The sequence below is a fragment of the Mesoplodon densirostris genome, chromosome 18, assembly GCF_025265405.1.
Source record: "Mesoplodon densirostris isolate mMesDen1 chromosome 18, mMesDen1 primary haplotype, whole genome shotgun sequence".
NCBI classification, from domain to species: Eukaryota; Metazoa; Chordata; class Mammalia; order Artiodactyla; family Ziphiidae; genus Mesoplodon; species Mesoplodon densirostris.
This window is the reverse complement of record NC_082678.1, coordinates 26,830,553-26,847,013: the sequence shown is the minus strand read 5'-3', so window position 1 is coordinate 26,847,013 and position 16,461 is coordinate 26,830,553. Positions and strand designations below refer to the sequence as shown.

The 16,461-nt window shown below is 55.3% G+C and overlaps 1 protein-coding gene across 1 annotated transcript; it reads left to right on the top strand.

Moving 5' to 3' along the window:
* The first annotated feature begins 11,666 nt into the window (after positions 1 to 11,666).
* LOC132478880 (forkhead box protein J1-like) lies at positions 11,667 to 14,619 on the top strand. Its single transcript, XM_060082328.1, has 2 exons — positions 11,667 to 12,164; positions 13,852 to 14,619. The coding sequence occupies exons 1-2, from the start codon at positions 11,667 to 11,669 to the stop codon at positions 14,617 to 14,619; spliced, it is 1,266 nt and encodes a 421-aa protein (XP_059938311.1).
* The last annotated feature ends 1,842 nt before the right edge of the window (positions 14,620 to 16,461 follow it).

Here is a 16,461-nt window from a genome sequence, read left to right as displayed (position 1 = left end):
TTTGAGCCCATGACTCAAGCTCTCTGGGCAGGTTTCGCATTTCCTTTGATCTCCACTTTTGAGGTGAGAAGCCCTTCAGCCACTTCAGCCTCAGGTGTGGTACAGTCCCTTCCCGAAGCAAGAAGCCAGCTTTCTGTCTCCTCACTTTCCACCTCTTCCCTATCCTCCCTCCCCCATGTATCGCCAGCCAGGAAAGGGATGAGGGGCAATGTTCAGGAACTCAGTGTTTGGGGACCCTCGCCGTCTGCCCACGGGACAGGCCACCCCCAGCTCCAGTGACGGCAAGGCCCCCGGGATGGGATTCCATGCTGGCCTGAAGCAAATGCGCCAGGCCTCCTGAAGAGCTGAGCTGAGGGCAGGAAACACTCTTCTCCCCGCCTCTGCCCCCCTCAACATACTGGGGACCCAGACTTGAAGAAGGAAGGTCATGTCCATGGTGTCCTCCCAGATCAGCACCGACACCGTCTCCTCCATGTCCGGCTCCTACATCGCCCCTGGCATGGAAGAGGACGGGGAGGCTCTCCCCTGCCCCCGGGCCGCCAGCAGGACGCCCTCAGAAGAAGGAGACGTAAGAGAGGAGCATGGGATCGCCCTCGCCGCTCTGCTCTGCTCTGTACTCGAGTCCCAAGGAGCTCAGTCCAGGGCCTGCCAGGGAGATCGGCAAAGCCCCCCAGTGCTCGGGAGGGGAGCCCTGGAAAACACGGTACCGGGTTGTTGAATCAAAGACTCCCTCAGATGTGATCTTCCATGTGGCACCACTTCTGTCCTGAGGACTTGGTTTGGGTTTGCTGCCAGGCGAGCTGGGTAGGAGAGCCGGTGGCATCTGCACCTTGACTTTTGTTGCTCCTTTGCAGGTGACGCCAGCGGCGTCTCCAGACTGCAACTTTGTGGGCCTCGTCGCCACCGCCGAAGAGCAGGATGCAGAGGTAAGAGCAAGGTGGACGCTGGTGCCCCTCCCCGGTCAGAGGGACTGCCGGCGCTGGCACAGGATGCAAATAGGATGGGGGCTCTTCTGGAAGAAGCCTTCCAAGGTGGTGCACTTGGATCTGTTAGAGGCAGGGTGCAGAGCAGAGGGACTGTCCGGTTAGCAGAGGGCGCTGGTCTCAGCGTAATAGGCGTGGGGTGAGTTCCAGAGGGAAGTCTTCCAGGCCAGACCCTTGAGAGGGCGTTTGTCCTCCAATTCACTTAGTATTTACCTGGCACAGGCATCTCACATCTTCCTGGCACTGGGGGACACAAAGACCGAGTGACATGGCTTTTGCCTGCCCACACCCCCAATCCACCCATCCCATCCATTCCGGAGCTCCATCTGATGGAGGAATCAGAGTTATAACTCAGCGTGAGAAGTGCTCTGACGGAGGTGTGCCTGAGGTATATGGAATGCCCAGCTCCCAGTGGGGACTCTACAACTTTCTCTTGAGCCAGATGTTCTCAAAGGAGTATCTGGATGGGATTGGGGATCCTAAAGGGTTTCTGAAAGTTTTATGATCTCACGGTTTGCTTTTTCATTTGGCAACTTTGATTTCCACCTGAGAGAAACAGTGTGAGCTAAACTATTACCAAGGCTATTCCTGACAGTCCCAGGGTCCCTCTGTAAGGTGCCTCAGACCTGGTCCCCCTGTAATGTGTCTCAGACCTGGTCCCTACGGGCCGATCCTGCCTCGCCAAGCAAAATCTGCCTCTGCTGGGCCTCCCAGCCATCTCACACGGACAGGAAATGTATGGATACCATGAGGGTGATTAGTTCTGTCTTCTGACAATCAGTAGACTCATTTCACTGCTTTATGGACTCACAGTGCCTTCCTTCTGTCCTAGGGGAATGATGTTCTAGAAGAAGAGGACGGATCACCCACACAAGAAGATGGTAAAAGACCTGGTCTTTTGCTCCCTTTTATTATATTTCTTTCCCGGGTATTCTCTGAAGGGTACAGAAAGGGGCACTGGTGTGACTTGGTGGCACTGCTCAAGGGTGTGGCTTTGGGGAAAGGTCGTCTTCTTGATGGAATATCAAAGCAAGCAGGGTATCTGAGGACCTCAGCAGCCTTCCTGGCTCTTTCTGGGCCTCTGAGCCAAGGCTGCAGTAGATACATGGAGTTCTCCACCTACGTTGAGTAGATCCTGAAGCTTCTTGGGCAACTGCCATCACCTTCCTTCCTGCTTCAGCTTCTCAGCTGAGTCTCACAGAACTGCTCTAGCAGCCCCAAAGTTCATCTGCAGCAGGAGAACAGCTTCCTCCCCTTGGGGGAACCGACTGTTAGGCAGTAGGTTTTCCTGCTTTAGTGAAGAAAACGGCTGATGTTACAGTAGCAGAAGGATCATAGCCCTGGCGGCACAGCAAAGGTGAGGTGAAGAGACGTTAGCAGCTCAGCGTACACTAGTGTTTGTAGGCTATTGGCACGAGTCTCTTTACCATCGTTCAGGCCTCAAGTAGATATTTTTTTTTAATTGGAAGAGTTGGTTTACAATGTTTTGTTAGTTTCTGCTGTACAGCAACGTGAATCAATTATACATATACATATATCCATTCTTTTTTTAGATTCTTTGCCCATATAGGCCATTACAGGGTACTGAGTAGAGTCCCCTGTGCTCTACAGCAGGTCCTTATTAGTTATCTATTTTATATATAGTAGTGTGTATATGTCAATCCCAATCTCCCAATTTATCCCTCCCCTCCCTTGCCCCCCGCCATAATCATAAGTTTGTTTTCTACACCTGTGACTCTATTTCTGTTTTGTAAATAAGGTCAACCATATCTTCAGTCGGAAGAATTTGGTTTCTAGTAAGCCAAGAAGCGAAGGAACGACCTACATATAGAGCAAGGAAGTGGCGGGGGGGGGAGGGTAGGCGAGCTGGGAATCCCACCTGGGAGTGTAGGACCAGGCGTCCCAGGAACCGGTGTCTCTTCCCTCTGCTCCTCTGAGGTGCCTCCACAGAAGGGCAACCTCCAGAGCAAACCTGGATCCCAGCCTGGATGCAGATGTCACACTAGTCACCTCTGCTTTGGCCATGGCAGTTGCTTGGGGGGCGGTGTGGTGTGCAGGGGTGCGCATGCGCACATGACCACTCTCTCCTGGCCAAGTAGTGCCGGAGGAGGGGTGGTCGCCCAGGCTGTGCCTCTGCCACACGCACACGCCAACCAAGCCGGGGTTGGGCGCTACCTCCCCTCGGTTGATGTCTTCAGGGCACAAGGCTCCGAGATCTCCATTGTGATTGCCGTCCCCAGTAGAATATTTGCTTCTAAAAGGCACAGGGCAGTACGTGGTTTCCGCCTGACATTCCATATGTGGTTTCCACCTGACATGCCGTACGCAGTAGATGTATGTTTCTTCCTCTCCCTTTCACCAAGGAAAAAAAACCGAGTGGGGTGCTTGAAAAAATAACATCTAAAACTGTCCCCTTCCCATCTTACACGACTGTAGGTTTCTGGTCAGCCCCTTAAAACATCCTCAGAATAGCAAATTAAGTCTCAAAGAAAATAAATCGTAATTTTGTGAACAATGCGATTCTTTGATTTGAGGTGCAAAATTACGGGACCAAAGAGCTTTAATTGCCATTTTATGTATTAGTCATTTCGCAGAGCCTTGTGGTCATAAACACACCCCACGTGCACCGACAGACACAGGCCGGAGTCCGGGGTCACTTCCCCCGTGGCTCTCCTAGCTCTTCCAGCCTGGCTTAGCTCTACTGTGGGCCCGGGTCTGCGTGTCCGAATCCCACAGACCTCCCCAGGGTCTGATTTCCCAGGAACGAAGGCTGGAAAGGGGCCAGTTAAGGAAACAGAGCAGAACAGAGCGAGAACACAAACGTACCCACACAGTTTCCTTTATTGTCCACTCTACCCACTTAATTCTTGTTTTTAATTTTAATTATTTATTTTTTTAACATATGATTTGATGTTTTTTGTCTCCATCCTTAAGATTTTTATTTTAAGGACAGCAAAGCAGAGAAAAACACAGCCAGGTCCTCTCTAACTGCCTTAACTCCGTTACAGGCCAGAGGACATTCGCATTTCTAGGTATGGAGTGTGACAATAACAATGACTTTGACATCGCCAGCATGAAAGCACTGGACAATAAGCTGTGCTCTGCGGTCTGCTTACCCGGTGAGTGGCAGTCTGCTGAACATGAACTTGGTGGGAGACGCTCCCCTGCTCGCACCCCTGCTCTCACCCTGGGACACCCATCTCCTGCCCTGCAGTTCCTGCAAGAAGGCATGGGCTTTGCTAAGGTGCTGGGAGCCAGTTGCTGAAAGGAAGTGAGGCGGCCTCGGGAGAGTCCTTGGGCAAAGAGCGACTCTGCTCTAAGCGAAACTATTTGGGCATGGAGAAAGGCACAAAAATACCTCCAAAGCCTTCCAATTTGACCTGACCGCGTCCTCTCCATCATGATCTTGCAGATCCCATGGCAGGGGGCCTGGTCTTGTTTCCATCAACAGGCAGTTTAAGGCAGACACGGCGTCTGTGATAAGGTCTTGGAAAGAGAGCCTGAGTCCTTGAAAAGGAGACCTGTAGCCCCTCAGAGGAGAGTGGTTAGTTAGGATCAGAGAGGAATTTCAAAGCCAGCATTTTATAGACTAGCTCTGTGACCCAGTGAGCCCTGGGCGACCACCAGTTGCCTTGTGCTCCCTAGATTTGGATCCCAAAGGAACGATCAGGGGTCGAGGGTGACTCTTCTCCCTGGAGCCCTAACTCTGTAAATTCAATCAGGGCCATCAACGTGCCCCTTATTCCTTCTCATGACACTAAACTGAATCCGGGATGAGTTCTCAGGAGGAGCCCACCTGTCAGTCACACTCTGGGCACTGATGTCCCCCTGCTCCATGCTCACCAAGGGCTTCACCAACCATGGCTCTAAAGCCACGTCTTGCCCAGTGGACTAGGTCGAAATTGCCCCTTCTGGGTTCACGGCAGAGACTGCCTTCATGTTGCATGGTTTGTAATCTCTTAAACATGCCCTGGACATGTTTAAGCTTCAGGACAGCCACGTCCCATCGTGGGTCCAGTGCTTTACTCCCTTGGCAACGTGGCTACAGGTGCTGGAGGGACACAAACTCCTGTGGTTGCCACTCTCCATCAGCTTGCAAAAGACCCAGGTCCTCACCCCTCTGGCCCCATGCAGGCTTGTGGGGGAGGAAGCCGTAATCCCCAGAGACACCTCCCACGGCCTTCCCAGGGGCTCGCCAGCCTTTCCACTTAGCGTTGACCCAGCCAGGCCTGGGCCAGAGCGGCTGAGGTCCAGGGTACACTTCACTTCCTGCCTTCCCACTCTTTACCTGGCTTCTGTCTGTCCTTTGGTTTCTCATGTCTTTTTGCCAAATGTATGTCTGTCTGTCCAGTTTGTTTATTTTGAAACTCATTTAGGTTATCCAGACTTCGTGTGAAAGTTCATGTTCACCCACACCCAACCCCAAGCTTGCTGGGCACGCGCACATCCGAGGGGCCCTCGCTGAGGCTTCCATTCCTAACTGGCAAGAGCCTGTATTTAATATGCTGAAATTTTCCAGGAAAAAAAATATTTGTGAGACTAGATTAATCCCTGTTCCACAAAAGCAGGGATGCTTCTGTGGCAAAGGTTACAGGCAGGATTTGTTTTGGTCACTAGTTGGGGAAGACGCCATCTCTGCCCTCACTCCGCCCTGAGTCTGGGGCAGCGGTGCCGGCCAGCCGCTCACTGGGCTTCAAGAGAGGAATCTAGGCTCCTGCCTCCCCGCAGTGGCCGCCCACCAACCCCCGAGTTTGGCAGAGAGAGCTCCTGGGAATTGTTTCAGCCACCCATGCTGTTGGAAACTGACCCCAGGCCTTGTGCTTCCTCCTCTCCCTAACTCCTTCGGGCCAACCTGCTGGTGGATGTTTATTCCACTCTGGGATGGCGGCAGGGGAGCGACACCTGGAAGGAAAACAATGCCTGGGCTTCTTTACAGTGATCTCGGGAGCCAGCCATTCTCAGATTAAACTGGCTTCACCGTTCAGGCCAGACATGAAACCGAATGACAGTGGCGGCTGCCGGGAGAGGGAGTTGAGGGTCGCATCGTAGCCTCACCCCGAGGTCTCAAGGGCTCTTACGGGAGAAGGAAAGTGCATCTGCTCTCTTGGTAAAAGGTTTCTCGGGTTCTGCTGTTAGCGTCACACTGGTAATAAAGAGCTGGGGAACTCTCTGGAAGCATCTGTCGGGTTAATGTCAGGTTAATGACAGGATCATCCACTGTGGTAGTTCCCGTGGAATCAACAGACCTCACCACGCTCAGCTGTAAGTTCAAAGTTCCATCCTATGACTGAGGTGCCTCAGGCTGGCTTGGCCGTCAGGACAGCTTCTCAGGCACTCGGTCTCCCTCTCCACGCTGTTTCCCTCCCCACACGGATGCCACTCCCCTCACGGAGCGCCCACAAGGAGGGAGCCCGGGGAGCATCCCATGGTCCACCCTCCCCAGGCCCAAAGGTGCTCTGCCAGGAGCCCCAGCTGGTGGCAAGTATGGCTCAGGTCCCCATCCTCGCTGCTCTCATCACCCTTGTGGGAGTGATGCTGAGAAAGGACCCGTGTCATTCCAGCACCTCTTCCCCTAAGAAGCCTCTGGGTCTTCTTTGGCCCCAAGACCAATGCGGTGCGGCGGGGGGGGGGGGGGCGATGGTATGTTCTGAGATTGTTCTGCAAGGTTCACAAAGGGAGGAACTCTGAGTTGACCATTGTAGGTGGTGAGCCGATTAGAATCACGAGGCCGTGCTAGGTAGACGGGCCTCCAAGGAATGTGATGGAGTATCACACAGGCGGCAGGATAGTGGCCAGGGGACCAGTGACAATTCTGTGAAAAGGCTCTGGGGCGTGTGATGGGAAAAAGCAAAGATAATTTGAGTTTATTAGTGGAAATACAAATGTTTTTGTTTTGTTTTGTTTTGTTTTTTGTGGTACGTGGGCCTCTCACGGTTGTGGCCTCTCCCGTTGCAGAGCACAGGCTCCGGACGCACCGGCTCACCGGCCACGGCTCATGGGCCAAGCCGCTCCGTGGCATGCGGGATCTTCCCGGACCGGGGCACGAACCCATGTCCCCTGCATGGGCAGGCGGACTCTCAACCAAGGGTAAGCTGTGAAAAGGCGAAAGAGAGGCATGGACATATATACACTACCAAACGTAAGGTAGATAGATAGTGGGAAGCAGCCGCAGAGCACAGGGAGATCAGCTCGGTGCTTTGTGACCGCCTGGAGGGGTGGGATGGGGAGGATGGGAGGGAGGGAGGTGCATGAGGGAAGGGATGTGGGAACAGATGTATATGTATGACTGATTCACTTTGTTATAAAGCAGAAACTAATAAAAAAATAAAAATAAAATAAAAATAAAAATAAAAACAATAAATACTTGGGAAGAAAAAAAAACTTTGACTCAAGACAAGCTGGACATGGAGGAGTGAGAGAGGGCAAGGGGTAGAGGGAAAGACATGTTTCTGGGTGGGGGCTGGTGTACCATCCCCCGGGCACAGCTCCTGCGCAGAGGCTTGATATGGAGCCCTCACCTCCACCCACCCACAGCAATCAGAGAAGAAAAGGAAATAAAAGGAATCCAAATTGGAAAAGAAGATGTAAAGCTGTCACTGTTTGCAGATGACATGATACTAGACATAGAGAATCCTAAAGATGCTACCAGAAAACTACTAGAGCTAATCAATGTATTTGGTAAAGTAGGATACAAAATTAATGCACAGAAATCTCTGGCATTCCCGTACACTAATGATGAAGAATCTGAAAGTGAAATCAAGAAAACACTCCCGTTTACCATTGCAACAAAAAGAATAAAATACCTAAGAATAAACCTACCTAAGGAGACAAAAGACCTGTATGCAGAAAATTATAAGACACTGATGAAAGAAATTAAAGATGATACAAATAGATGGAGAGATATACCATGCTCCTGGATTGGAAGAATCGATATCGTGAAAATGACTCTACTACCCAAAGCAATCTACAGGTTCAATGCAATCCCTATCAAACTTCCACTGGCATTTTTCACAGAACTGGAACAAAACATTTCAAACTTTGTTTGGAAAAACAAAAGACTCCGAATAGCCAAAGCAATCTTGAGAACGAAAAACGGAGCTGGAGGAATCAGGCTCCCTGACTTCAGACTACACTACAAAGCTACAGTAATCAAGACAGTGTTTTACTGGCACAAAACCAGAAAGATAGATCAATGGAACAGGATAGAAAGCCCGGAGATAAACCCACGCACATATGGTCAACTGATCTTTGATCAAGGAGGCAGGAATGTACAGTGGAGAAAGGACAGCCTCTTCAATAAGTGGTGCTGGGAAAACTGGACAGGGACATGTAAAAGTATGAGATTAGATCATTCCCTAACACCATACACAAAAATAAGCTCAAAATGGATTAAAGACCTCAATGTGAGGCCAGAAACTATCAAAGTCTTAGAGGAAAACATAGGCAGAACACTCTATGACATAAATCACAGCAAGATCCTTTTGGACCCACCTCCTAGAGAAATGGAAATAAAAACAAAGATAAACAAATGGGACCTAATGAAACTTCAAAGCTTTTGCACAGCAAAGGAAACCATAAACAAGACCAAAAGACAACCCTCAGAATGGGAGAAAATATTTGCAAATGAAGCAACTGACAAAGGATTAATCTCCAAAATTTAAAAACAGCTCATGCAGCTCAATAGCAAAAAAACAAACAACCCAATCCAAAATTGGGCAGAAGACTTAAATAGGCATTTCTCCAAAGAAGATATACAGACTGCCAACAAACACATGAAAGAATGCTCAACATCATTAATCATTAGAGAAATGCAAATCAAAACTACAATGAGATATCATCTCACACCAGTCAGAATGGCCATCATCAAGAAATCTAGAAACAATAAATGCTGGAGAGGGTGTGGAGAAAAGGGAACACTCTTGCACTGCTGGTGGGAATGTGAATTGGTACAGCCACTACGGAGAACAGTATGGAGGTTCCCTAAAAGACTAAAAATCGAACCACCATATGACCCAGCAATCCCACCACTAGGCATATACCCTGAGAAAACCATAATTCAAAAAGAGGCATGTACCAGAATGTTCATTGCAGCTCTATTCACAATAGCCCGGAGATGGAAACAACCTAAGTGTCCATCATCGGATGAATGGATAAAGAAGATGTGGCACATATATACAATGGAATATTACTCAGCCATAAAAAGAAACGAAACTGAGCTATTTGTAATGAGGTGGATAGACCTAGAGTCTGTCATACGGAGTGAAGTAAGTCAGAAGGAGAAAGACAAATACCGTATGCTAACACATATATATGGAATTTTAAAAAAATGTCATGAAGAACCTAGGGTTAAAACAGGAATAAAGTCACAGACCTACTTGAGAATGGACTTGAGGATATGGGGAGGGGGAAGGGTAAGCTGTGACAAAGCGAAAGAGAGGCATGGACATATATACACTACCAAACGTAAGGTAGATAGATAGTGGGAAGCAGCCGCAGAGCACAGGGAGATCAGTTCGGTGCTTTGTGACCGCCTGGAGGGGTGGGATGGGGAGGGTGGGAGGGAGGGAGATGCATGAGGGAAGGGATGTGGGAACAGATGTATATGTATGACTGATTCACTTTGTTATAAAGCAGAAACTAATAAAAAAATAAAAATAAAATAAAAATAAAAACAATAAATACTTGGGAAGAAAAAAAAAACTTTGACTCAAGACAAGCTGGACATGGAGGAGTGAGAGAGGGCAAGGGGTAGAGGGAAAGACATGTTTCTGGGTGGGAGCTGGTGTACCATCCCCCGGGCACAGCTCCTGCGCAGAGGCCTGATAAGGAGCCCTCACCTCCACCCACCCCCTTCAACCAGAGAACTTCCAACTGCAGCTCCTCAGTAATTGAAGAGCAGGAAAGCTGGTGACTGGAGGGAGGCTGGGGGAGGGGAGGAGGAAGGACCACAGTCCACCGTTAGTCCGTCACTTAAAGGCTGGTGAAATTAATGGGGCAAATGACCCCAGTCAAAGAATTTGGCAAGTCCACGGCTTTCCTGGGTTTCACCCAGCGGCTCTGTTTCCTCGGCTATCTGGAAAGGAGGGAGAGCACTTGCGAAGAAGCCTCTGGAATGTCAGCTTCTGGGAATCTTGCTGAGGACGGGGCGGGGAGGGAGCGCTTACCGGGAAACACTGGATTACCCTAGCCGCCTTGGGGTGCCTGCGACCGGGGCTGCGGTTTCTGCGGACCTGAGCGGCAGGTGGCATCGGAGAGTCAGACCTGCTTGCGGGCACCAAGACGACACTCGGTCGGGAGACCGGGACAGGCCGCAGAAACGTGAGCAAGTGCCACTCGCAGCCCAGAGGAGAGGAAAGGAAAGCCCCAAGCATGCACCCAGCCCTGGCCCCCACGCCACGGGCTGCGTCCCAGGAGCCGTCGCCACCTCTGAGCAGCCCAGATGGGAAGGGGGTGGGGCGGAGGACGGTTCCCGCGGCGAACTGCTCGCCGAGGGCCCCGGGGCCTCTGCGGGAGCGCCAAGCCGCGCGCCTCTCCGAGCCCTGCGCGGGGCCCTCGGGCGGGAATGCGCGGAGCCGGGACGCGGTGGCGGGTAGGGGGCTGGGTCGCGCGCGGGAGAGGGCGGCAGGAGGGAGCTGGAAGAGAGTTACCGCGTGAGAGAGCGGTTAAGAGCGCGCGGTCTCTTTGGAGATGCCCTGGCCAATGGCAGAAGCGGAAGCTGTTTATATGGGCGGGGCGTCGCCACGGCAGCAGGAGACGCCTTGCGAGCGGCTACTGAGTGCCGGTCCCCGGCCGCTGGCTTTCAGAGAGGCGCCGTCGGGCGTGAGTGGCGACGAGGATTGCTGGCTGGGCCCTCGAGCTGGGAGCAGAGAGCCGCGGTGAGGGTGGGCGGTGGGAGGACTTTCTTTGAGAACCTTCCTTTGGCCCGGGCTGCGCTCTGAGCCAGGTAAGGGACGGGGAGGGCTGCAGGCCGTGGGAAGGGAGGGCGTCAGTACCAGCCCGCTCTCCCATCCGTCCCCGACGGAAGTGGTGGGCCCGGGGACTGACATCAGAGGCGTTTGGGGGACACTCACTTCCCACCCCCTTATAACTCTCTGTATTGTTTCCTTCCTTCCCCTTGATCCCCATCCTAATATCCCTTTTCAAAGATCAGACGACCTCCCCCGCCCCCCGACCCGTCGTACTGCCCTCCTGGACTCTCTCGCCCCATTTCCATTGGTTGTGGACGGAGAGAGGGGGGTTAATTCCCCGCTTTGAGGGAGAAAGGGGTGGCCTCGCATGCCCCTACACTCTTCCCTCGTTTGGCTAATTAAGTCTCCTCTAAAAGATCCAAGAGGAAAAGAGCGAGGCGAACCCCCTGTGGGTCGGACCCCCGGGCACACCTTCTGTTTCCCAGACCTCGGCAGTAAAAGATCCTCCCCAGCTGCAGGAAGGATTTTAGTAAGAGCCTCCCCCCTCGCCCACACTCTCCCCTCGGGGGTGGGGAAAGAGGGCTCAGTTCCCGCTCTGGTCCCCGCAGGCACCACACTCCGTTTGGAGGAGGCTACCCCCGGATCGCGGGATGGAAGCCCGCTTCCGGGAGGCTGCGTAACTGAAGCGGCGGGAGTCAGCGGGCCGGAGAGCTCGGCGGCCACCCTCGGCTCGGCTCGTGGATGTTGACAGCCCCCTCGGAGAGTCCCCGCAGATATGGCGGAGAGCTGGCTACGCGTCTCGGGAGCAGGGGCAGCGGAGGAGGCCGGACCGGAAGGCGGCCTGGAGGAGCCCAACGCCCTGAATGACAGCCTGACCAGCCTGCAGTGGCTGCAGGACTTCTCCTTTCTCAACGCCGAGGTCCCCGCCCTGCCTTCGGCGGACACCGACCCCCACGGCTACCACGAGCTGTCAGGCTCGGCCGAGCCGGGGTCTCCCCTGGCGGCGGACCCCGCCTGCCTGGGGCAGCCGCACACACCCGGCAAGCCCACGTCCTTGTGCACGCCGCGGAGCGCCCCCTCGGGGCTGCAGGCCTCGCCTCCCGACGACGTGGACTACGCCACCAACCCGCACGTGAAGCCGCCCTACTCGTATGCCACGCTCATCTGCATGGCCATGCAGGCCAGCAAGGCCACCAAGATCACCCTGTCGGCCATCTACAAGTGGATCACGGACAGTTTCTGTTACTACCGCCACGCTGATCCCACCTGGCAGGTAGGGAGGCACTCCCTCCCTCCCTCCCCATGCCCGCGCGGACTGGACTCACATCCCAGATCCGCAGGCCAAGTAGGCGCGGTACGGCCAGGGCCCCGAGAGAGGAAGGCCGTCCAGGAAGGACCTCAAGGGAGCCCAGTGCTTGGACTGCTGCCCCTTTGACTTCAGAGACGGAGGAGGGAGGATGTTCAGAGGGCTGTAGGGGTGCCGACCTAGAGGTTCAAGTGGAAAGAACTTGTCACTCATCCGGCAGGCTCAGCCCAAAGACCAGGGCTGAACTATGCGTGGACACAGCCCCCCAGGGTAGGTTGATGGACTGAGGGACACATTTTTGTCCCAAGTCCTGGAATTCCTCGACACTACCCTCCTCAAGGTCAGTTTGTCAGGGCCTGACTGGAGGCAGAGCATCGTTCCTGCCAGGCTCTGCATCCCGCCTGCTTTCAGTTGGCTGGAGGGGCTCTGGGAGGGGAGAGGGGCGTGCTGCAGGGTGTGAAGGCCATCTGTGTCCCAGTGGAAGGGCTCCGGGGCCTTCCGAAAGCTGCCGTGCCAGCCCCCACCCCAAGCCCTCCCTAGTTTCCTGCCTACACTCCTGCCCCTCTTCTCATCAACCTCCCTGGGGGGACAATTACCTCAGCCACGTGCTTTCCACAGGGGCTCTTTCCTCCCACACTGGCTTCATGTTCCAAGTCTCCGGAACCTGGCACAGAGCAGCCAAGGGGCCCAGACCACCATGTAAATCTCCCAGTCTTGCCAGGGGGCACTACTCACCTGCCGGCCCCACCCACCAGGCCCCAGACCCCTGTGCCCCAGCGTGGTTTGGACTGTGCACCCAGGCGTGAACAAGGCAGGATGGTGATTCAGGCTGGGCACACACTGCCCTGAGCCTCTTCGACCATCAGGATCAGGGGCTACTTGGGGACAGAGACCCTGAGGATGCACAGATCCTTCCCTGTGGCACAGGTCACAGGATCAGAGTTCCTGTGATCACAGCTATTCCACGTTTGCTTGGGCCCTGACCCTGGGGCAGGTACCATTTGTAACCTTGGTGAGAAAGCAGAGACCCTCCACCACCCCCCACCCCACCCCAAGCCTGAGAGGCCCCAGGAATGAGCGCTATGCTCTTGGCTGGGTAATAATCAACTGAGGCCTCAGAGCCTGGGGTGGGAGGAGGGGGACATGGTGGGTGAGGGCCCAGGCCAGCAGCTGGCTCTAGAAACAAGGAAAGTCATCAGATCCTCCCACACTTCATCCCCCCCGCCACACACACCCCCTCACACCCACTCACTCATTTCACAAACAGAGAAGGCCAGCCAGGCCCAGGCAGAGGGAGATGGCCGTCCAGGACCTGGGGGAGCCAAGGCCTTTGAGCAGAGGCCGCAAGCAGCGGGGTAAGGGAGGGAGGGCAGGACAGGCTGGCACTGAGAGCCACCCTGCGGCTCAGGGCTCGGATGACTGAGCAGGCAGATATCCTGGCAAAAGGGAACAAAAGCCCCCAACAGCACTCCCAGCTCCTGGTGCCCCGTGGCTGGTGTCCCAGAGCCTCCCGCTCGGAGCAGCGCCTCTGTCTCCCCTGCCCCCATCGGAGAGAAGGTAGTGGTGGGACTGGCAGTGGCGCTAGGAGCCCCCCATCACTGACCCCACCCACTCTCCCAGCTGTCTTCCTTCTCTCCTATCTCCCTGTGTCCAGAACTCCATCCGCCACAACCTGTCCCTGAAGAAGGGCTTCATCAAGATGCCCCGGGAGAAGGACGAGCCAGGCAAGGGGGGCTTCTGGCGCATCGACCCCCAGTACGCCGAGCGGCTGCTGAGTGGGGCCTTGAAGAAGCGGCGGCTGCCCCCAGTCCACATCCACCCGGCCTTTGCCCGCCAGGCCGCGCCAGAGCCCAGCGCCGCCCCATGGGCCGGGCCACTGACCGTGAGCACCGAGGCCCAGCAGCTGCTGCGGGAGTTCGAGGAGGCCACTGGGGAGGCGGGCTGGGGTGCAGGCGAGGGCAGGCTGGGGCGTAAGCGTCAACAGCCGCTGCCCAAGCAGGAGGCCAAGGTCCCGCGGCCCTCCAGCCCCCTGCTGCTGACCCCGGAGGAGCAGGGTGAGCTGGAAGCCCTCAAGGGCAACTTTGACTGGGAGGCCATCTTGGACGCTGGCACGCTGGACGGGGAGCTGGGCACGCTGGAGACCTCGGAGCTGATCCCGCCGCTGAGCCCTGCCTCCCACGGGGACGTGGACCTCACCATCCATGGCCACCACATCGACTGCCCTGTTACCTGGGGGCCTCCAGTGGAGCAGGCTACCGACAGCCTGGACTTCGATGAGACCTTCCTGGCCACATCCTTCCTGGAGCACCCCTGGGACGAGAGCACCCGTAGCTCCCTGCCCCCCGAGCCCCTCTTTGAGGCCGGGGATGCCACACTGGCCTCTGACCTGCATGACTGGGCCAGCCTGGGCGCCTTCTTGTAAGAAGCCAGGCCCTGCCCCACCTCCAGACAGCACCGAAGTCTGGGCCCAGACTGCCCCCCTCCCCGCCAGTGCAGGCCCATGGACACCCTACCGCCCAGGCAGGGGCTGGGCCAGGTCACCCCACCAGGCCACACGGCCCCCAGCCCAGGCCATCCTCAGATTCTAGTCCAGCAGGCTGAGAATTGGGGCCCAGGACCAAAATTGCTGCCTCCGCTCCCCAGCCCCCCATACACACAGTGTTTCATGGATCCACTTCTTCCCTGCCCCAGAGACACGCTAAGGGCCCTGCACTATGAGAGCTGCGGCTTGGAGGGGCCCTGGCCAAGCTGGAAACATCAGTACGGGGCCCGCCCCGAACACCTTAGCTTCTGAAGCTTCTCTCTCTCCTGCTCTCCTCCCCAGGTCTCTATCCAGAGCAAGTTCCCAGGTACAACACATGCTGATTAGGTGACTGCAAATTAACACCCAAGAGGCCTCTCCCGGCAGTCTGTGAGGAGGAGCTAGGCGGAGGGGGGAAGAGAGAGGAGACAGAAAGGAGGCCGGGGTGCCGGGTGGAACCAGGAGATTTTCTAAGGCCTCTGGGATCTTCTGGCTTCATCCCTAGAGGTGGGGCAGAGGGTATGTGTCCCTAATCTTTGAGCCCAACTTGAGGCTGAGAGCAGCGGGGAGATGGGGATCTGGGGGTTAGGGGCTGGGGCAGCCAAGCTGCAGAGGGAAAGGGCACAGACAGACTAATGTAGTGAGTGTAGCTATAGCTGAGGCTTAACTGGGAGGGACGCAGTGCTTGCTAGAACCACTGGGACCAGGAATGGGGGGATGGCCCCGTGCCCTTGCTTGCACTCCTGCAGGGGAGTGTCTTGCTCCACCATAAATGCCCTGGCCTGCATCCCACATCCACTCTCCTAACCCGTCGGGCATTTTAACCTTGTTCATAGAAAGTTATTTACAATAACAACATTTTTAAAAATAAAGTTTTAAAAAGTCTCAAAATGGACCTGCTTGCAACTTTCTCTGGGGAAAAGCATGGGCCAGTTTTGGGGAGGCCACGGCCCAAGGGGGAATGGCTGGGAGGAAGATGGGGGGCACCAAAGGCCTGCAGAGTGTCCCCTGATGCACTCCTCATGATCTCTGGGTGCCCAGAGAGAAAGGGGCTGAGAGGCGGCCCTCGGGGGTCCCCTGCAGCCAGGGCCTCGGCACCTCTATATGTGCAATGGGGAGACTGTACCCACAGCCCCGAGGAGCAGGCGGCAAAGGAGGCCCAGCCCCCTCCCTGGCCCTGGGGACTCACTCACAAAGGCCGTTCTTGCCCAGGGCTCGGCTCACGTTCCCCACCTCGCCCAAGTTGAGGGCCTGCCCAGACTCACCTGCGGTCCTCGCCTGGGCCTGTCTCCAGCTCCTCCCTCCCTTGGTCCCTTCCTGAAGGGACAGGGTGTGAGGTCAGAGGGCCCCAGCCCCTGGGGCCCCACTTGCCACCCTGGGGTTCATTCACTCCGCCCAGGGCCTTCCCTCCAATGCAGGTTGGGGCTGAGGGAGGCCATCAGGGCAGACGGAAGACAGGGTGCCTAGACCCTACAGCTCCAGCCTGTGCGGAATCAACGTACCAGAGTTCTGATGGGGAAACTGAGGCACAGCAAATATGTGACACTCAGCAGGCACCTTTCAACCCCCTCACCCCAGCTTTGCCGGGAACCCATCTCTCCCCCGAGCCCGCACCTGGCCCCGCCAGCACGTCCTTGTGGTGCACAGCCCCTTCCCCCAGCACTCACGTGCACGTGCGCACAGACACACACACACACACACACACACACACACACACAAACGGGCACTGTCCTACACAATCCT